Here is a 23,169-nt window from a genome sequence, read left to right on the forward strand (position 1 = left end):
TGAGAATAATAAAGTGTACATCGCAGGACTGTTACGGGATTAAATTGTGACTGCAGATGTCAAGTGCTTGGCTCCAAGTGGGTGTGAAATAAATGGACAGTGATTATGTCTTCAGGCAGTTTTAAGATGAAGAGATCTAGCTCCTCCTACAATGTGTGCTGATGCATGTGCCTGCTTGCACTCTCCAAGTGGAACCATCTTCTAGGGGAAGGTAGGGGGAATAAATCTTTCTCTCAGGTTCCTCATCAGCCCCAGCAATGTCAAAGTCTTGGGATGCACTTGCAAACATCCTCAGAGCATTTGCTTAGGCCCATTCCCACAACCTAGCACCCTCCTGTTCCTTCCTTTCTACGTTGATAGTCATTCCTGGAGACAAGGATACCTGGAGTCTTCACAAAGCTCTGTGCAGAAACAGGTCAATTTCATCACGCATTGTCTTGCCATTAAAACCCAGGAGTGTCTGTCTCAGAACTGGTTGCTTTGTCCCTCAGCTATTTACCGGAAATTTATAAGTCACCATGACCTGGAATTGAATTTGTTACTCAACATAGCATCTAACATCTGACAAGAAAGTTTAGAACAAATCATTAAGAAGCAGTTCAATCTCCACCTATTAAAATTCTCCCACACAGCTTAAATACTCCTCTTTCAAGTTGTCCTGTCAGCTGGAAATGATTTCCTCTTGCCTCTCTCTGCATTCCTATAATAGCTACTTTTATCCAGTACTCATTGATTGTTCCAGAATCATACAGCTAATGATTGCCAAATCCAGAATCCAATTGCACTAGGTTGAACAGCATCTCTCCAAAATTCATATTCATGGTAACCTCAAAATATAACTTTATTTGAAAATATAGTCATATGTCTATTAACAATAGGGATAGGTTTTGAAAAATGCATTGTTGGGTAATTTCTTTATTGTCCCAGCATCATAGAATGTACTTTACACAAACCTAGATAGAATAGTTATCCATATGCCTAGTCTATATGGTATGTATACATTTCTCCTAGGACTATTCTGAGCAAAATAACATGAGATTAAATCAAACATGAAGGAAAATGATGCACTCAAAAGAGATTTCATAAATATGAGATACATGAAGCTTATGTCATCATAACAGTTTTGCTTTAAACTTTTTTATAAGTAGAAGGAGTATACTCTAAAAGAACTATTAAAAGTATAGTATAGTAAACACATTAAACAATAGCAGTCATTTATTATTATTATAAAGTATTACATACTGTATGTAATTATATGTGCCATACTTTAAATGACTGACAGCACAGAGGTCTGTTTATGCCAGCATCACCACAAACCTGAATAAGCAGTGCACTCTGATGCTGTGAAATCTCCATTAGGAGGTGCAGAGCCTTTTCAACTCTTTTGTAGTGTTACTGGACCACCCCGTACATGTGTCTGTTGTTGACTAAGGAGCCACATGTGGTTCATAACAGAAAGATCTGTATAGACATAACAAAGTTAAGATGAGGTCATATTGGAGTAGGGCAAGCCCTAAATTCAATGGTTGGTGTTTGTTTGCTTGTTTGTTTGTTCTGGCATAGACAGAGGTTTATTTAGGAAGAATAACATATTCAAGGGAGAAGACAGGCTGTCTCAAGAGTGAGAAGCAGCCTGACTTGGGCTGGGGGTCCAATCTCTATAGAAGGGCTGTTCAAGGACTGGACTAAAGGTGCATCCAGGGTGGAGTTGCATAATTTCAGGCCAGTTTTCCCTGCGTTTGCTTATTTCCCTCATTTTACAAGGGCATGGGCCAAGAGTGTGTTGCCCACGATTTACAACCATGCTTTCTACTTCTCAATGGCTTGTGGGTGTTTCCTTTAAGATTCAGTATTTCTCTCTCTTTATCCTAAATTTCTATCTTCCCTCAGCCCCTACTTTGATCCCTTAATCTTAAGGATTGGTAGGAGGTGAAGATCTCTTCTTTGGCTACTTCAGGCTGGCAAGGGGCAATGACCCTGCCTAGTCAGGAATCAAAAGTCTCATGCTGACTGTTCTGAAGGAGGTAGATACTGGTCTCAGTTGCAGGGATGGGTTGATATTCTTGTGTTGCCATCTTCTTAACATGGAATTGTTGTAGTCTGGAAGATACAAGCTTTGTTAGATTTAAAAGACTCAGACTGAGCAATAGAAGCAGAAGTTACCTGAGTTCCTAACAGTGGTAACAGGCAAGTGAGGTTAGGTAAAGTAAGTATTAATAGTTTTATTTGCCTGACAGGATCTGAATATCTCAGGATCTGAATTTTTTTAAAGCATATCATATCAGCAAAATTAACTTAGGGCAAACATCATTTTAACAGAGTGTCTTCTGATTGTTAATATCAGTCACTTGTGCATAAGACTCCTTTTTTCTATATCCTTTATTTACTTTTGGTAAGGCTGACGCAAATGTACATCAAGTTACATTTAAAAGGACAGAAGTCTTTCTTTTTTAATCTGCATTTATGATTGTTCTTTAGGTGTACTTTCCTGCTGGGTATCTTAAGACCAAGTTAGTAAAAAATTGACCTTGTTCCTATCTACTGTTAGGGTCAGCTGAAATACCTCAGGGGTCACTTTCAGGAGCTTATGGGAAGCCTCTTGGCTCTTTCAGTCTTCCTTTACCAATTGTGCCATCTGCCAGGATAGGTCAGGGTCTTGCTGGCCATGAATGGCTTTCCTTGAAAGTATCAGGAACATCTCCCTCTTCAATGATGCTCCTCTTTGCAGAATGTACACTGGTTGGTTTCCTGGTCTCTGCCAGAGAGAGAGATGGTCAAGTGATTTGCCCAGAGCTGCAGGACATTTAAGGCATCCCATGGTTCCCTGGATAGCTGGTGTTCTTACAAGATGACAAGTTGAACACAGAAACACAGAAGGAAGCACAATTAAGGCCACGTGAAGATGGAGATGGAAGGGAGCCTTCTTTTTTGCCCTTTACTGTACATGGGACTCTTTCCCTGTCTCTGACATCATTTCATTTCTGACACTTTCAACATTCTCAAAACTCATTCACTTATTCACTTAATCAACTAAAAAGGTAAGGGTCTGGTTTGGTCAGAAGTGGAGATAATGGAACAAGGAACAGGGATTGGATAAGACTGAATGAGAATCTTGGGAATTTTTTACAGGTGACAGATAATATTATGCTTTTCAGGTTATGTTCTTGACATTCCCAAGTGATGCTGCCATGGTCCAAATAATGCCAGGGTTTGCTAGCACCCAACAGAAATTAGAAAGAGGAAAGGAAAAATTCTTCTCTATAACCTTACTGACTTTAGACTTCTAGATTCCAGACTGGTGAGAGAATAAATTTCTATTGTTTTAAGTCACCTAGTTTGTGGTAGTTTATTACTGCAGCCTCAGGAAAGGAATATGCCAGCCTAGTATGTCACGTGCCAAGATACTCTGGTGTGCTGCCTATGTGCATGGCAGCTAAGATAGTTGCTGAGAGCCACAGCCGAAGTGGCCCCAGCAAACTTCCAGCTGATTGGCTCCTCTGCAGTGATGCTCACTGGGCTGTTTCCCCCCCTTTCAGACCACAGAGCTGCTCATTGGGGGACTCTTTTGGCTCCACCCATACGACCCAGCCAATCAGCTTCAAGAGCGGGAGGAGTGTGTGTGTGTGTGTGTGTGTGTGGGGGGGGGGGGGGGTTGAGAGGCTTGTGGGAAGCAGGTAGCTGCAGTTGGGCTCTGAGGGAATTCCTGAAGAGCTCCTGTGGTGCATAGTGTGTGTTCTAAAAATAAAGTTCTTTGGGCTTGACAAGTGGCTCCTGAATTGTGCCCAGCCAGACTGCTGGCAAGTGCTCTTAGAAGTTGAGGTGGGGATGGAGACTATGCTGGGGAATGGGAAAGAAGGGGAGAATGGGCAGGGTTTTTTTTTTCCTTGAAAATATTGCCCAACTGTCATGTGGAGGCTCTGACCCAGAAATTAAGGCTCGAGTTTCAGCAGGTGGAAGAAGATGCAAGGAGTGGTGGGAATATTGGTCATTCTTTATTCGGAGGTGGCCATTAGCCAGCTCCCCAAGCCATTTTCATAGGCCTTTTTAAAATATAACTAAAACAAAGAAGGTACACTGCTATAGGTAACGTAAGGGGGTGGGGGTCGAGCATGCTCACAAGTTCATGTTTATGACCTTGAGTCTATTTGCTGAATCACAATCTTTCTGGCCTTGACTAACCATACATAGCTCGTTCCCAGGCCTGGCTACAGACCAAAATCAACATAGTCCACTGGAAGTCTTCAGCGAAAGAGCCTGACTACAGCCATTTGGGGGCCTGCCCCAACACCAACCTTCATTATATTTTGACCCTGTAAACTAGCAGAAAAAGAAAAATGAATTTGCTAATGAAGGAAGAAGGATGCATTAAAAAGTAAGGAGTGGGAACTGCAAAGTCAGCTACAAACTAGCTCTGTGATCAGGCACATGGTGTTCAGATGTGGTTGCTTTGAGTCATAACATAAAAAATACTGTTAACTTTCAACTGTAAAAAATTCCTAAGGTCTTCATTCAGTCTTATCTAATCCCTGTTCCTTATTCCATTACTTCCACTTCTGACCCAGACCAGACCCTTACATTTTAGTTGACTTCATGAATAAGTGAGTTAATATTGAGAGTGGAAGACTGAAGGCGTCAGAAATGAAATTATGTCAGACAAGGAAAAAGTCAGATGTACAGTAAAAGGCAAGAAAGAAGACTCAAGAATCAGACTGGTCTGTCATTAACATTTGGTAACCAAATGCCATAATAGAAGCAAATGTGACACTTACAATCTTGATTATGAGTTAAGGGTGTTTATAATATTATTCTTTATATTTTGGTAAGTTCGAAGTATTTCATTTTTAAAAAGAACAGTAGAAACCTCAAAATGGGTGCACTGGATTGTCAGCATTCAAATCCCTTGCTTTAATGGGTTCTAAACCTTGTCTTTCATCAGCAAAGCTGATATGGTTGTAGCCAAACATTTCATTCCCACACATGAATAGACCAATACAGCCCTATGGGGAGAACCTGTGGAAATATACATGAGAAATTATGAACTATTAATTTTCCTGGACTCTGTACTCCTGCTCCTGGGCATTTTTGCAAGGGCAAAGATAATTATTACAAAAGAAAAGTTTGGGGACTATGTAGATGAATAATTATATGCAAAGTTTTTTTAATCTGTGACAAATTTTTATAACAATAAATTAGAAATAATTTAAGGTACAAATAGAGAATGCGCATGATTCCCTCATCTGGTCATGCTACCCTTACCTCTACCTGGATGGTTGTGGTAACCTGCAGCTGGTCCCTGCTTCCACCGTGTTCCCTGCAGTCTGCTCTCAACTCAAGCAGCTACCAGACACTTTCAAGATGAAATCAAATCTCCTCTCCACTTCTCTTCAAAGTATTCTCACCGCCTTCATAGCTACCATCCTAGTCTGAACCACCACCTCCTGGGTCCTAAATTATAGCAATAGCTTTCTAACTAGCCACCCTCTCCCACTTTCTTTCACCTCAACACATAAGTGAAAGTGCTTCTTCTCAAATGATAAATTGGATCATACCACTTCTCTGCTCAGAAGCCTCCAGTGGCTTCCCATCTGACTCAGAGTAAGCCTAAATGACTCAGAACACATCACAGTAAACTTTGACAGTGGCACACAGGAGTTCATCTCCTTCCCAGTCACACTGGAGAATTTTGTTGGCTGTTCCCTCTATTCAAAACACTCTTTCCTCATATGGCTCCATGTAACTTATATAAAAAAATTTCAAATGTCTACCTCTCCTGCCCCAAACATAACACATCCTAGAATATAAGTTCCACAGGGAAAGGGATTTTTATCCATTTATCACAGCTGTTTCCCAGTACTTAGAACATAGTTGACATTCAATAAATATTTGTTAAATGAAAGCACAATTGGTTAAATAAATTGAGTTACATCAAAATGATGGAAGATCAAGCAATCAGAAAAAGAGTTTTATGTATCAATGTGGAAAAAGACTTAATATAATGTAATTTAATGTTAGTGTAAAGATCGAAGCTTATGGGCTGGGGATATGGCTCAAGCCGTAGTGCGTTGGCCTGGCATGCGAGCGGGCCAGGTTCGATCCTCAGCACCACATACAAACAAAGGTGTTGTGTCTGCCGAAAATGAAAAAATAAATATTAAAATTCTCTCTCTCTCTTTAAAAAAAAATTAAGATCAAAGCTTCTGTTGTTATCGAAACTACATAGATATGGTCTTGGCAATGATGATCTTTTCTGGTTCTTTTGCTTTCATTTAAATATTGGGGCTGGGTGTGAAGTTGTATGTTTCTAGTCCCATTGAGGTGAGAAACATGAAGAAGGATCACAAGTTCAAGATCAGTTTCAGCAACTTAGCAAGATCTTCAATAACTTAGCAAAACTCTGTCTCAAAATAAAAGTAAAAAGGACTGGTAAAGTACCCCTGGGCTCAATGCCCAGTTCAAAAATAAAGAAAGAAAATAAACATTGGGATCCCCAAGTTTGTCCTTAGTCTCTTGTCAACTTAATCTACTTCAACTTAATCTACTTTGTAGCTTCCTATACCCTCTAGTTTATTACTAGTTTATTTAGTATTTTGTACAAACTACCTTAGGCCCTCTAGAGCTCCTTATCCATGTATATTTTATATACACTGCTGTTTGTTAGATGGTTAGTCATTTATTCATTAGTCTCCTTCAATAAAATGGAAAACTCTCATAAGATGCCTAGAACACATCAATAAGAAGTAATAAAAGAAAATAATAAAGAGTCCAATTGTGTGCCAAGTACCTCTAAGAACTTTGCATATACTCCCAGCTGCCCTGTGAAGTAAGCCTATCTCTGTTACACAGATTAATAAATGAGGAAAACTTATGCTTGTAATGAACAGTGACCAAAAAGTATGCAAGTGTTACATTAAGTTGTAAACTGAAGTTTTTTCAAAGAGGCCACATTTGTATTTGGGAGCTTTCAGGTTGTTTGAATTTTACTGATTGGATTATCTAGACCTGTGGAGAGACAAAGTACTATAAGAAGCTCAAGTTGTATTTGGGTTATTTTAGGCTCCTTTGACTTGCCATTGTATCTGACCTAGCATTTCTGTGACTACTGGATAAATGTGTATGTGAAGCTTGACGGACCTCTGGCCTCTATTGAACATTATGGCTGGGAATGAGACAGTACCTGAATTTTGTAGGAGCTTTCCCTACTTTTTTGAAAGCTTCTGAATCTTGTGGAGGAGTTTCATGATGACACTACCTGCTTGGGGGGGGGGGGGGGTCTAAAAGTTTGTATAATCTCTTCATAGAAGAACCATGTCCTTGGTAATCACTGTTCACCGGGAGCTCATGCGGTTAACTTGAGTACTTGAGTTTATGTTACCAGGGCATAGTCATCACCTGCGAATAAACCATTTACTTCCTTACAGCAGAGTTGTTTTCCATCGTTAAGGTGCTAAAGTGGTGGGATTGTAGCGGTTTTTTTTTTCTCCTCCAAAATTTCTTTAATTGTAGTTAAGCTGCGTGTGTGTGTGTGTGTGCGCGCGCGCATGTACGTGTTTGTGCGTGGCCAAATAGTTGTAAAATTTAGACAATACAACAACAGGAAATCGCAGAGCAAAGTCTGGGAAAAGGGGAGGAACCCGAAGACAATGACACCCGAGATCAGACTCCACCAAAGAGAGCCCTCTGCGAAGGCGGGGAGTGCCCCCTGGGCTGAGCCATGAGGGCCCAACCCACAGAAGATTCCTTATTGGGAGGCCACCCAACGCCTCACGCAAACAACCTGAGGAGGCGTGGCTTGAGGTGTAGTCGTCTATGGGCGGAACCACTCCGGAAAGCTCAGGTTCGGGGGCAGAGAAGGCGGTCGCTGATTGGCTGACGCAGAGGGGGCGGGCTCCACAAGACCCGCCTCTCCGAGGGGCCGTGTCTGCAAATGAGCCACTAGGAGAGGGAAGTTCTTCTGCCGCAAGGTTACGCTGGCGACGAGGTAGGTTTATAACGCTGTTGGCCCAGAGGCTGAGCCGGAAGCGCTACAGTTTGACCCCCTCCAAGTCCCTGCTTTTTAAGGGACGGCCCTCTTCACCCCCCCCCGCCCCGATCTGCTCCACTTCCTCTCCGCCCCGGTTCCGGGAGGCGAAAGCCCCTGGTCAGGGCGGGGCGGCGCCGCGGAATCCCCCGGCCCCGGAAGAAGCGCCATCTCCCACCTCCGCCATGGAACCCACCGCGCTGTCCCTCACCGAAGACGACCTGACTGAAGTGAAGAAGGACGTGAGTAGTACTACCTTGCCCCGTGGTGCGGTTGGGGGCGGGCTACAGTCCGGCGGGAGAGGAAAGCGGAAACCCGGAGTCGCAGGACGCGGAGGCGCCTCTTGGTAGGAAGAGCGGAAGTTCCACGCACTGGAGGACCGCAGCGAACCCTGTATTGTATTGAGGGACCTTGGTGGAAGTGGTGCCCAGTGACCAGTTACTCGACGTTTGAATCACTAAACGGAGGGCTTGCATTTTTAAACCTTGTCCAGCTGAGAGTTTGTTGACAGTCATCTTTCCCGTTCCTCGCCTATTTCATGATTCTCCCCCCACCCCCTTTGCCACTGTGCTCTTGGAACTACGTTATTAGCGAAATGGTTCAAGTTCTTCATTGAGTCAGACTGCCTAGGTTGCATTCTCACTCTAGAGCAAAAGGTGGACCAGATAAAAGATCCCATGCAGTGGAGCAAATACGTGAAACTCTTTTTGCAAAGGGGGCTGGGGACAGCTCAACAGCTGAAAGTGCAGCCTGGAATTCCCCTAGTAAGCAGACGCCCACATATTTAAATAGAGGTGGGGGGGAGACGAATACGTGTAGCTCAGAATTAATTTAAAGGTAAACGTAGAAAATATTCAGTAGCCAAATTCTGCTGTTCTGCTTGGAAGAAGCAAGCAAATTACATGACACTTTGGGGCTGATAACGTGGTTCTAACGGTTTAAAAATTAAAACTGCACAAATCTAAATATTTAGTTTTTTAGGTATGACTTGTTTCCTTTTTATTTGCTTTTAATTAATTGTTTTATTAGATGAAGCATAAACACCACTAAAAAGTACTTTATATTAATTCTAATTACTTTTACTAAAACATCTTTGCAAACTTGCTAGGACAGCAACTTTTTGAATGCTTATCCCACTTAAAATCCCTTTTTCTTCCCTCCTCTGTATTGGTTATTATACTGTACTCACAATTAGAGTTGCTGTGACTCATAAGCAGAAGGAAACTGTATGTGACTGGGGATTGTGCCTTAGTTTCCTCATTCACGAGAGATTTATGGAGCACTTATTGTGTGGAAAGTAGTGCCCTTTGGCCTAGAAGACAAAAAATGAAGGCTAGGCCCATATTTTATATTCTAGTTGAGATAAGACTGGGATACTGAATTTAAACAAGTGTTGTCTTATTCAAGATGCCAGTAAAATCTGAGCTTGAAGAGCTAGGTTCATTATGTTCCAGATTCTTCTTCACACAATTTTCAATTTTTCCACTTAGTCTTTACAACAACCTCTAAGGAAGACAATTGCTATTACCATTTTACAGCTCATAAAACAGGACCTGAAAGAGAAGTGAGAAAGTAACACCTGTGTACAAATACAGATGCAAAGAAGTACTGCTTCTTTGTAGCTCTCTTGTTGATTCATTAATGTTATCCATTTCCATAATTTCAATTTATACTTGTAACAGAAAATTGTAACCTTGAGGAAACCTATGGATGAGTTTCAAGAGGTCTATGAAAAAACTGTTTTTTAATTTTTCTTAGATATTTGTCATGTTTTCAAAATTGTTAATGAAAACTTGGAAAGTTTGAAAATCATCCTTTGCATATTTGACCTTCCTTCTCTCTCAACTCTAGGACCTTATTTCCATTTGTCTACTGGAAATCTAGTTTTTATGTTCTACATATTGCACACCTTTTATCATCAAGAGTTGAACTTTTCATTATCATCCTTCCCCCAAAGGTTGCTTGCTGTTCCTTCTATATTTTCTGTTTGATAAATGATATACATTTGTCCCTTTGAGGATAACTTTCTGTTATCTGAGGTTTTACTTTCTGTAGTTTCACTTGCCATCATCCAAAAGTATTTCATGGAAAATTTCAGAAATTCATATATTTTAAATTGGGCACTAAGTAGCATGGTGAAATCTTATACTATTTTGCTCCATCTAGCCAGGAGTGTGAGTCATCCCTTTGTCCAGATTATCTGTGCTGTGTACATTACCTGCCCATTAGTCACTCAATAGCTGTCTCAGTCAGATTATCATGGTATCACAGTGCTTGTGTATAGGATTTGGTACTGTGCAAGATTTCAGGCATTCACTGGAGTCTAGGGGTCTGGATTGGGGTCTGGTCCTCCCAGGAGCTCCCATTTCTTCACAATCTCCTCCTCCCCGTCTTCCTCATCTAGTTATTTACCTTATCTTTTTGGTTGAATTTAATTCATCTTAATAAATACAAATTACATGACGTTTTGAGGCTGATCATTATCAGTTGGTTCTAACAGAAAATTAAAATTTAAGACACACTTTTAATTTTAAAAGAGCTAAATTTCTTGGGGGAAGGGAAATAGACATAAAATGATTTTTTTTTTTTGGTGAGAGAGGAGAGAGAGAGAGAGAGAGAGAATTTTTTAATATTTATTTTTTAGTTTTCAGCGGACACAACATCTTTGTTGGTATGTGGTGCTGAGGATCGAACCCGGGCCGCACGCATGCCAGGCGAGCGCGCTACCGCTTGAGCCACATCCCCAGCCCAAAAATGATTATTTTAAGTCACAAAATACGTGTGCAGTGAATTTTACAGTTATCTAAAACACAGTGTGGCACTCTGTAAGTACAGGGTATTTAATATTGAACAAAATATACCTGGTTCTTGCCTGTTTTAAACATATAGTTCATTAGAGTTGAAAATATATATGTATGTATTTACAAATTATGTTAAGTGCTATGAAGGAGACAAACTGGTGCTGAGACAGTAACAGGAAATCTGCTTGAGATAGCATGGTCATTGGATATTATATTTAAACTTAGTCCTAAAGAACTCAGTATGACAGAACTAGGGGAAAACATTCTAGGCAGAATAGAATTTGCTACAGACTTAACACAGGCAAGACCTTGGTGGACTTGAATATTATAAGAAGGCAAAGGGTAGCCTGAGGTGAAGTTAAGCATGTGTCCAGAGCCAATTCATGTTTTTTCTCCCAGGTATAGTAGAAATTTATTGAAGAATTACAGTTTTGTTTTTGTTTTTTTTTTTAAGACTCCTCTACCTATTCTGTGGGCTTGAGAATAAGAGTAAGAGTAGGGAAACCAGTGAAGAGAATCCTGGAATTTGTATAGATGAAAAATGATGGTGGTTTGGATCATGGTGAGGGCAATGGAAATAGGTGGAGCACAGTTCCAGGTGCATTTTTGAAACAAATGATAAATTGAATATGAGAATTGGGAGAGTGGAATCAAGATTAGTCAGGGGACATGTCAAGCCAATTAGATCCACCAAGTCTAAAGGTCAGAAGAGGTCTAAGGTAGAAATAAAAGTATGGGATTGATTGATTTCACTTAGGAAGTTGAGTACTAAAAGACAAAAGGGTTTTCTAAGACCCTTTAAAAAGAATGTGAAAAACTAGCAGTTAAGCCTTAGAGATTGAGTGTAGTATTCATGTAAGACAAGAATTATGTTTCAAGAAGGGAGTGGTCAACTGTGTTCATGCTGCTGAAAAGTAAGATGAAGATGAAAAAGTAACTGATTTGGTAATAAGAACATCATTGGTGGCTTTGAGAAGAATAATGGAAATGTCTGGGGATGAACTGGAGATGAGGTTAAAAAAAAGAGACCTGATGTATACAAAAGTGAAATATAGTCACAAGATACTACAAAGACAGAGGAGAGAGGTATCTGTCAAATCCTGGGGAATTAAGGAAGAGCTTTTCAGAGGAGATGACTTGAATTTTTTTTTTCCCCTCCTGGTACCAGGAATTGAACTCAAGGGGTGCTTAACTACTGAGCTACATCCTCAGCCCTTTTTTATATTTTGTTTAGAGACAGGATCTTACTGAGTTGCTTAAGCCCTCACTAAGTTGCCGAGGCTGGTTTTCAATTGTTGGATTGAACCAACAATCCTCCTGCCTCAACCTCTGAACCACTGGGATTATAGGCGTGCACCACTACGCCTGGCGAGATGACCTGAATCTTAAAGGATGAATAGGGGCTTAGAGTGTGAAAAAAGAAAAAAAGACAAAAGTGACAACATGAGTAAATATGGAGTAACAGCAGTTTTAAGGGGAACATAAAGTTAGAGATCAGAGGTAGTAAAACCATATTATCAAGAATCTTTCCTACAATAATCAGTCATTATTTATTGAGCATTTATTGTATATCAGATATTGTGCTAAACCTTCATCTGCACCATCCCATTTAGTCTTCCTAAATGTTCTACAAGTTGTTTTCATCATTATTTTATCAATAAGGATCCTGAAGCTTTGAGTGATTAACTAAACTTGCCCCAACTCTCAAAAGATGTGGCAGATTCAAAATTTGAAATGAGATTAACTCCAGAGCTATGCTTTTAACTTCTCTACTATTCTGCTTGATTGAGAATTTTATCCCATAAATCACAAGCAGAATAATTTTCAATTTTTAAAATATTAACATCATTGTGGTATTAGAATTTATATGATACTTTAGATTTCCATTTTCTTTTGATAAGTAAGAGATCTAATAGATGTTTAAAGGAGTAATTTTAGAAAGAGAAAGGAAGTAGGAAGTATGGTTAGGCTTCTATTGTTAGTCCATGTGAGATATGCTAAGGACCCGAAGTAGGGCAGCGATAACAGTAGAAGTGATGAAGGAGCAGATTGTGTGTGCATATATGTGTGTAAATATGTATGTGGTTGGTTGGCAGGACCTTGTGGATGGGTAATTGGGTGTGGCAAGTGAGTGACAGAAAGGAAGAGTTTAGATTTATAGAATGGCTGAATGGATTGTGGAACTTCCAAATGAGTTGAGAATGTCAGGGGTAAAGAAAAGGGGAAGGTAATTTAGTTGGGGGTATGTCACATTTGAAGTATATTTAGGATGTCTAAGTGAGGAAGGTCTTGATCATATAGGTGGTAAAATGACTATAGATGAGATTTTTCAAGGAGTTCATCTTTTTTAAATATAATCTTTCTTTGCATCCTTACAACTTAGATTCATACATTCAACTTATTCTATGTAAGATGATTGTAGCAATCTTCTGACTGGCCTCCTTTCTCCTTTGGCCCCAGGTTGACCCCCCCCCTAGTCCTCTGCAAATGTTTTCTTATTGCATCTTTGATGACTCTTCCTTTTGACTATAGAGAAATTTGTGTTCCTGAGTATGTTGTAAAAGTCTTCCTATGATGTAACACTAGTTTTACTTCCCAACTTCATTCCTCTCAAACCTTTCATACACATCCGTGTTCTAGCTACACCCAGACTTCTCATTGTCTTTTGCAGTTGCACATCTTCATGCCTTTAGCTCAAGTATAGCCTCTGTAGATTTCCCAAGTCCTGGGGATAGCTCCTGCTCACTCTATGCTTGCCCAATACTTGACCTATAATCTTTTGTGGGGGGGCCATATCAATAATCTGATAGTTATTGTTTTGCATGTAGTATGTATTCCCCACCTAGACCAGAAGCCCTTTGAATACAGGATTCAAGTTTGTTCATTTTTGTATACTCTGTGTTCAGCACTTGGCTTACTAGGAATTTAGATACAAAAAAAATCTCTTATATGAGTAAATACTGTATTTCACTGCATAATTGTTGCCACAGCATTAATGTACATTCACAAGTATTCTGTTTACCAAAGACAGTTTAGTAATAAATATTTTTTAAGTTATACTGGCACAATTTAAAAAAGAAAAGGGATTCACCTACTGGGCAAACCTCATATTTTTATTAAAAAAAAAAAAGGCATAAACTCTGCAGTGATTGTATGGTGAAATACAGTTAATGCATGTAGGAATTCAATGAACTGAAAACTATACGATGTCTTTACCCAGAAGACTTGATATATACTAGGATGCTGATGATTCCTTCTGTTGCTTTTAGGTCATCATTTTTGAATGTGAGTCAAATAAATCATCATTGTCATCATCCCTACTATGTACCAGGCACTTTTCTAAACACTTTGCATATAATATTTATTCCTTATAAAAATTAAATGATGAAAGAGACACAGAGGAGTTAACTAACTTACCTAAGATCACATATCTAGTACATAGAGGAACTAAAATGCAATCACTGACATCAGATTTATTAATGGCATTTATTAAGACTAACATAGACCTGATTTAAACAATGTGCAATATATACATGTATCCAAACATTACATGACACCCCATTGATATCTATACTTTTTATGTTTTATGTATTAAAAAAAAATATATAGGAACAAATAATTTTTTTAAAAAACATGTATTTTCTGCAGATTAAGCCTATTCAGGCACACCTTAGGTCTAGACTTGTTTCTCCTGTCTCCTTTTTCTTGATTTATATTTCCTAACATTCACTTTCCCTTTAGGTTCCTCTCCCCACACAACACAACACACATTACATATCTCCCCTTCCACCTAGACTGACTCGGGAAGTTATAGTTTTTCTAACCAATCCCGAAGACTGATACATTATGGGCTCTTTTAGTTTAGGAGTTTTGTTTTCTGTTTGTTTGTTTTTAATGGTTTCACTCTAAGGAGATGGAATAACTAATAACAAACATGAGAAACTTAAAAATTATGAGGCTTCATACTAAGTTATCCTCCCTGTTTCTGTTTAATTCTGAATTCCTTGCCAAATGGTACCTAAAATGTGCAGTAGTCTGTTCCTATCTTTACCACCACAGGTGACCCTAAGCAGACCTTCCTATTTCTAATGACCTGGGCTCTCCAGATTTGACTGGCCCCTCTTTAAAACAGCCTGGTCTTGGTTTTCAGGTGGGAGGGTAAGAACAGAACCAGGCAGAAACAGGAATATCTGAGAACTTCTTATACCTACTTGAACTTTCATCTTAATTCACATGCATTTTAAGTGACCTGAGCCTCCTGACTTCAGGACGTTGTCTCACACCAGTTGAGATTCCTAACTAGGACTAGGAATGTAGCTTAGTGGTTGAGTGCTTGTCTAGCACACATGAGGCCCTGGGTTCAATCTCCAATACTTGTAACTACTTATTAGTTACCTGTGTGGTTTTATTAGATGTTACAAAATAACACTGAAACATATTTTGTCTTTTAGGCTTTAGAAAATTTGCGGGTTTACTTATGTGAGAAAATCATAGCTGAGAGACATTTTGATCATCTACGTGCAAAAAAAATACTCAGTAGAGAAGACACTGAAGAAATTTCTTGCCGGACATCAAGTAGAAAAAGGGCTGGAAAATTGTTAGACTACTTACAAGAAAACCCCAAAGGACTGGACACTCTTGTTGAATCTATTCGGAGAGAAAAAACACAGAACTTCTTGATACAGAAGATTACAGATGAAGTGTTAAAACTTAGAAATATAAAACTAGAACATCTGAAAGGTAAGGCATCTTAGGTTTCAAAGAGTTAATATAACAGTGCTTTATTTTAATATGTATTTTTTAGTTGTAGTTGAACACAATACCTTTCTTTTATTTATTTATTTTTACGTGGTAATGGGGATCAAACCCAGGGCCTTATACATGCTAGGTGAGCGTTCTACCACTGAGCCACAATCCCAGCCCATAACAGTGCTTTTCAGAAAAGTAAAAGTGCAAAACAAAACAAAACAAAAATTGGAAATAATTATTATTCATTTTTTTACCATATGTGATGTCATTACATTGCAAGAATGAAATATTCAGTATCCTGTATTCGTATTTATTTAGCAATATCATTTATAGATATATGATGGAAGTAATCTCTGAAAACACTGTACATCGCATATTAAGAATTGTATATAAGTGAAGTTCAACTCTGCTAATTCTCTTACCAGTTGATCACAAGATAAAGTTATTGGCATGTGTTTATAACAATCATGTATGTACACACAACTTTGAACACTGGAGTCACACAGTTTAGCAAGACATGAGAAACATGAGAACTGAGACTGATTAAGGGAATAGTATTACCTCTCCCATTTCACTTTCATCCCAGAGCATGCACACACTGATTGGAATACTGTGCTTCTCTTTCTAGAGCACTAATTTAAGTCTTCACGTGATATAGCTTTACTCCTTTTGTTCTTGGCATTAGAGATCAAGAAATGAGAAATTTAGGGCTCTGCCCTTAAGGAACTCATGGTCTGTATGTCCTTACTGAGACACTTTGAACGTTTCCCCTCATGAGCCATATATAATAGTTTCTGTAGCATGGAACAGAGTGTAAATATATTTTGAAAAACTAGTGGAAAAAAATGACATGTAATATGTATATTGCACATTGTACTAAAATTTGTTAACTCAGGAGTTTCCATTCCTTTAACGGGTTGAATATTTGCTAAGCCTAACAGAAAAATAAATTGTATTTGTATTTATTCTTTCAATTCTGGGGTTAATTGTCAACTAGACCCTTCGGATACAATAAAATTGTTTTATAGGAATAAACACTGTCATTTAAGTAAACTATTATGTTGAGAACAAAGGGTATTATCTATTGCATTAAGGTTCTCACTTTCCCACAAAACAGTCTTGGAATAAGAATGAGTTACCTGGCTGGGTGTGATGGGATACGCCTGTAATCCCAGCAGCTTGAGAGGCTGACGCAGGAGGATCAAAAGTTCAAAGCCAGCCTCAGCAAAAGCGAGGTGCTAAGCAACTCAGTGAGGACCCTGTCTCTAAATAAAATACATAAAAGGGCTGGGGATGTGGTTCAGAGTCATGTTCTCGCAATCCCTGGTACAAAAAAAAAAAAAAAAAAATTAGTTACCTGTTTTCCCATCTCTGTTGGTAATAATGAGTTGACTTCTAAAATTTTTTGAGTTCTAATACACTGTGATTCAAGAATCAATAATTGCCATTGATCAGCTCATAGCATATGCCCTGTTTAAATTTTGTTTTCATAGGCCAATTGGATTTTGTTTTTTACCAGAATGCTAAAAATATTAGTTGTGAAAACTATTTCTTATTTTATGAAAAATAATTGGGATTGCTTCATTTTTTCCAGGTCCTTCAGTGGTTAAATATGTAAATATACATTAAATTATAGCATGTTAGTTAGCTTCTTTGAGACTGCTTCCTTATCTAGAGAATGTGATTTTTAAGAAAAGCAAATGAGATTGAAATGGATTATGACAGAATTTATAAATTGCAATTTAAATTCTGATCATGTGGTAACTAGTTCATAGTCTTTTTTTTTCCCCCTTGCTACTGGGATTGAACCCAAGAATGCATAAAATTTAGCCACATCCCCAGCCACAGCCCTTTTTTTTTGGAGTGGGGGTACCAGGGATTAAATTGAGGGGCACTTGGCCCCTGAGCTATATCCCTAGCCCTATTTTTTTTTTTTTAATTTAAAGACAAGGTCTCACTGAGTTGCTTAGCACCTTGATTTTGCTGACACTGGCTTTGAACTCGCAATCCTCCTGCCTCAGTCTCCTAAGCCGAGTAGCAAAACCTTGTCTCAAAATTTTAAAACGGGGAAAAAAGGAGGGTGGAGTCTGAGTTCACACCTATCTTGCAACCTCTATTTATTTTTTTGTACTGGGAATTGAACCCAGGGTGTTATATCACTGAGCTACATTCATGGCCCTTCTTACTTTTTATTTTGAGACTGTGTCTCACTAAGTTGTCCAGACTGGCCTTGAATTTGCCGTCCTCCTGCCTCAACCTCGAAAGCAGCTGGGATTATAAGCATAAGTATGATTTTTTTAGTTACTTTTTCATTTATATCTGAATAATTTTATTGTAGGACTGAAATGTAGCAGCTGTGAACCTTTTCCAGATGGAGCCATGAACAATCTTTCTAGATCAAATTCAAATGAAAGTAATTCCTCTGAAAAACTGAGAGCATCCACTGTCATGTACCATCCAGAAGGAGAATCCAGCACAGCTCCCTTCTTTTCTACTGATTCTTCTCTGAATTTGCCTGTCCTGGAAGTAGGCAGAACTGAAAATACCATCTTCTCTTCAACTACATTTCCTAGACCTGGGGACCCTGGGGCTCCTCCTTTGCCACCAGAGTTGCAGTTAGATGGAGGAACTTGTGGAAGCTCTAGTGAAATGTTTCTTCCCTTAAGATCACGTGCTGTTTTACCACAATGACACTTTACTGCCTTTTAATTTTTTTAGTAGTGACAAAAAAAAATGTTTTAAAGGATATGCATCTCTTTATAAAATCACTATAATGATTTGCTTCCATTTGATAAATGTCTTTTAAAACAATGTAAGTATACTTTGTAAATATATATTTTTTTAGAATAAAAGAAGCATACTTTTGGAATAGCTAAATGTAAATCATGTTGATCATGTACTTTTCAGTATTTTTTTTTTTTTTCATTTTTTAGGTGGTTTAGTACTTTGAAATTTTTTATATTGTAAGATAATTTTAATGGGGAACATTTCTCTATTTGGGAACAGAAAGACTGGGAATAGTGTTCTCAATGCATTGTACAAGAAATTTTCCGAGTATAGTCTTTTCAATCCATTTACCAGTAAATTTTCAGCATTAAGCTATTTCTATTTGGCAAGAAGCTGACGACTAATGGGAAAGCTGCCAGTAAACTGAAAAGAATCTCTTTCCCACTCATTTGGTCTTATGGTGTCTCCTCCTGTTTCTGGAGGAACATGGAGTTTGAGCCACTTATGATCTGTTTGCCAAAATTCTTACTAACCTTACTAATTAATATTACTTTCTTTGGGTTTTTACAGTCTATCCTTTATAATTTTCTTTCTCCAAAAAAAAATATCTTGGTATGAATCTCATTACATGTAATTTGATGAGATTTTTAAAAACACTTTCTCTGTATTTTTCCTTCTTTTAATGAGTATCACTATACAGTTGAAATGGCTAGAACAAATTGGTTTTGAGATGTATGTGTGACAATTCTGTTTTTAATACTATTTGAAACAATTAGGCCATTAGCCAGATTTATCTTATTGTTGTATAACAAAATTTGAGTAATTTCACACATATAAATCTTATGTTCTCATTGTCTTCATTTAAATTATAATTCTACCAGTTTCCAGACATTCACCTCCTATATATTCCTATTATTTTAAAAACCTAGAAGTGGAAATTTGCTATCAACAATAAAAGTTTTTTAAAATGTAGTGATATGTTTTGGAGTTTCAAATTTTTCAATAGGGAATGTCTAAAATACCACCACCCAGGTAGAGGTTAGTTTTAATACTGAATTTCTTTTAGGCTATTGAATAATGGTATAAACAATAAAATGAAGGTCTTAAACTTAGGCTTTGGATTTTGAATCCTATAAGTCAATTTTTTTCTCTTTAAACACTAAAAGCTTACCATTGCCAAAAATATACAAATTAGAATGACATATTGACATGATATGCAATTTGTTACTGTTGATTAATACAGCAGTGAAAAAATTACTTTTCAGGGTACCACATTATCACAATATAAAACAACACCTTTAAGTTCTTTTTAAAAAAATGGAGCTGGGAAAGTAGTGCACACCTCTATAATCCTAGCAATTCAGGGGGCTGAGGCAAGAGGATCACAAGTTCAAGGCCAGTGTGGGCAACTTAGCAAGATTCTGACTCAAAAAAGGGATAGTGCTATATAGAGCATAGTTGTGGGGCATACCTGGGTTTGATCCCCAGTATCTCACACACAAAAAAATAATACTTTTTGGTGCAGTTGTAGGTTTACATAAAAATTGATCAAAAAGTATAGAGTTCTCAAATACCCTTTCTTCCCCCAGTTTCCCATATTAACATTTGCATTCTTGTGATACATTTGTTACAATTGATAAACTAGTATTGATACATTATTATTCCAATCTTGGTACCTTATTATTAGCCAAAGTTCCTCATTTATTTTAAGGTTCACTGTGTGTTGTACAATACTATAGGTTTTTAAAAATGTATATAATGTCATGTGTCCACAATTATAGTATTATACAGAATAGTTTCACTGCCTTAAGAATTCCTATATTCCACGCATTTGCTCCACTTTTTCTGTTTTCCACCTTCTGACCCTGGCAAATATCCATCTTTTATTATCTCTAGTTTTCTTTTCAGTATGTCATCTAGTTAAAATCATAGTATGTTGCATCTTCAGTCTGACTGCTTTCATTTAGCCATGTTCACTTATGATTTCTCCAGGTCTTTTCATGAGTTCACTTTTGATGAGATGATTCATCTTTGGTTATCCCGATACAAGGTCAAACACTGGCAAAACAGTAGGCCAGAATAATGGTGGGTTTTTTTTATTACTATTTTGAAAATTTTTATTTTAGGGTTATTTATTTGGTTTTGATGAACATTTTAAGTGCAATTTGTCGATCTTTTTATGTCAGTAATTTTTGTATACTAATTTGTTATACATGATAGTAGAATGCATTTTGACACATATACATAAATGGAGTATTTCTCATTTGTCTGATTGTACATGATGTAGAGTTACTATGTCAGTAAGTTTTACTGTTTAAGAGATTTTTGCCTTCCCAGCATTTTGATGCTATTCTCCTGTTTATTTCTGTAAGTTCAGTTTTACTTTCCTGTTTAGCTCTCTGGTCCATTTCATTTTAAAGTAATTTTTGCGTGAAGTATGAGATAGAAGTTCAAATCTCATAGGTACTGTCTAAGCAATACAAAAGAAGGAAGAAGTTTCCATCTTCAACCTCATTTATCACTGGATAAATATGTATACTGTTGACTTGGAAACAAAAGTAGCAAACCAAGAAACAAATAGACCTATAGTTATTAAATGTGGCCTATGAAGCCTTTCTAAAAGAGCAGATATTAACACAGATAACTTGAGTGCAGCTCCTAAAATCCTCACCCTAAATTTGCCATATAATTAAAAAAAAAATTGTAGTTATAGATGGACAGAATGCATTTATTTTAATTGTTTATTTTTATATGGTACCAAGGATCAAACCCAATACCTCACACATGTTAGGCAGGCACTCTGCCACTACAGTCCTAGTTGCTGCCATATTATAATTTAATGATCAGAAATTGTCCTTTATTGCAATGGTTTTGAAACTTTGCTTTCCATTTTGGAGTCAACAGGGGAGCAGCACCCATACCAATTAACTTCAAATGTGTCCATATGGAAACAGGTGATTCTATGTACAACAAAACTTGGGAATCACAGCCTTATTGGATGCCAAGTACTATGTTTGGTGTTTATGTGTAGTCTTGCAGTCTTGTTTGTAATCCTAATAATAACCCTACAAGGTGAGTTTGTTGTCTTTTTTTATTTTAATAAGAAACTTTACCAAAAAAGGCAAATTCTTTTTGCAAAAAAGAATTGATACCATTATCAGGAAAGACCTCTTAACAGCAGGGGACCTTTGAGCTGAGACCTAATAGAAGAAAGGAAGCTGTCCTGTGAGATTCTGGAGGGAGAGTTCCAGGCAGGAGTTGCATTGAGTGTAAAGGCTGTATTGACCTGTGTGGCTAGAACATAAGGGAGGTGAAGGTGACTGGAGAGTTCAGGAGCCTGCTTTGAGATGAAATTTCACAAATGGAGAGGAGTGCCTGCAGGGATGGCCCAGCATCCAAACCTGAAGAAGTGAGTAGGAACAGTATGAGGAAAGAATCTGTAGAAGGATAGGTAATGCAGATGGCAGACCCTAAGTGGGGCAAGCAGGGCTTTCCATGGGGACAGGGATAGCAACAAAGAGAAGATCAATTGCATACTTAGGGATTGATCAAATAAGGAAACACATTTAGGTTAAAGGGACCCAAATCTCTCGTGATACAGAATGAAGCTACAAATATAGAAAGAGAAAACTAAAAGAAACTATAGTATTGAATTAAAATTGAAGGTGTAAGTGCAAACTCAAGGTTTTCAATATTTCTATGAATGGATATGGAAATAAATAACATTCCTTAGCTTTGTCTCTTGATGAGTCCTAGAAACATTAATATCTCCTTTTGCAATGAGAACAGCACCCAGATCTTGGCTTCTAAATGCCATTCTCCACTAAAAAGAATTGGGATTCCTTGATGAAATGACTAATTTCAGGGCACAGTATAAGATCAACTTTGGGCCAGACATGGTGGCTCATGTGTATAATACTAGTGACTTAAGCTGAAGCAGAGGATCACGAGTTCAAGGCCAGCCTCGGGAACTTAGCTAACTTAGCAAGAATCTGTCTAAAAAAATAAATAAAATACAAAGGGCTGAAGATATAGTTCTGTGAAAGCACCCCTGGATTCGATGAGCTTAAAACATGTTCCAGGATGCAAGCAAGTCCTCAAGGAATGGTGGAGACATGCAGAGGACACAGATGCCACCTTGAAGGGTTTCCACTGGCCAAATCTGAAACAATTTCAACATCAAAATAAAAATAATACTTGATCATAACTCACTAGATAAAATGGGACACCATGAATCAATGCTAATATAAATAAATGAACAAATAATTTGGTAGAGAATAGAATATTGACACAGTTTCAAAGTGGCTCCCAACAAAATTCTTATTAATTACAAAAGGGGGAAAGGTGGCTTTACAGTAGAGAAACCTAGCCGACTAAATGATAAGCAAGAAATCAAAGTTAGATTCTTGAGTCAGGACAAATTGAAATGTGCCTTCTAAAAGTCTGCAGTGAGAAGACTGCAATACTACTTTCAAGATATTCCTGCCAGAGATTCATAACCTGAATCTAATTGTGAGGAAAAACAGACAAACTCAAATTCAAGTTTCTTCCACAAAATAACTGGCCTATAAGCTTCCAAATAACAAAATCATGAAAGACTAAGCAACGATTCCAGGTTGAAGGAGACAAAGATACGACTACTAACTACCACATCTGAGCCAGATATTTTTGGTAGTTTGGTGGTTGTATGAGAAGTCTTTGTAATATAGACAATATAAACAAACAAAATGTTTTTACTAAGCTTAAAGTTTGGGGGCATAATAAACATCATCTCAGATGGGTCAGAAAAAAAGTTCTTTGTCCTTGCAATTTGTGCCTGCAATTTTCCGTAAGTTAAAAAGTGTTCCAAAATTTAAAAATTTAAGGATTATTAAA

General features: G+C 37.9%; 1 protein-coding gene across 1 annotated transcript; it reads left to right on the plus strand.

Moving 5' to 3' along the window:
• Positions 1–7,688: 7,688 nt before the first annotated feature.
• BCL10 (BCL10 immune signaling adaptor) lies at positions 7,689–22,896 on the plus strand. The gene is made up of 3 exons (XM_081305065.1): positions 7,689–8,259; positions 15,270–15,558; positions 17,906–22,896. Exons 1-3 carry the CDS (start codon positions 7,807–7,809, stop codon positions 18,256–18,258), a joined length of 1,095 nt encoding a protein of 364 aa, XP_081161191.1. The 5' UTR covers positions 7,689–7,806; the 3' UTR covers positions 18,259–22,896.
• Positions 22,897–23,169: the final 273 nt, after the last annotated feature.

The sequence above is a fragment of the Spermophilus citellus genome (genome assembly GCF_964194105.1).
Source record: "Spermophilus citellus genome assembly, chromosome: 9".
Taxonomy (NCBI): Eukaryota; Metazoa; Chordata; class Mammalia; order Rodentia; family Sciuridae; genus Spermophilus; species Spermophilus citellus.

Coding starts and splice junctions, on each gene's coding strand:
- BCL10 (XM_081305065.1), top strand. CDS start 7,807: ATGGGCGGAACCACTCCGGAAAGCTCAGGTTCGGGGGCAGAGAAGGCG. Junction 8,260..15,269: donor TGACTGAAGTGAAGAAGGAC/GTGAGTAGTACT, acceptor TTTGTCTTTTAG/GCTTTAGAAAATTTGCGGGT. Junction 15,559..17,905: donor AAAACTAGAACATCTGAAAG/GTAAGGCATCTT, acceptor ATTTTATTGTAG/GACTGAAATGTAGCAGCTGT.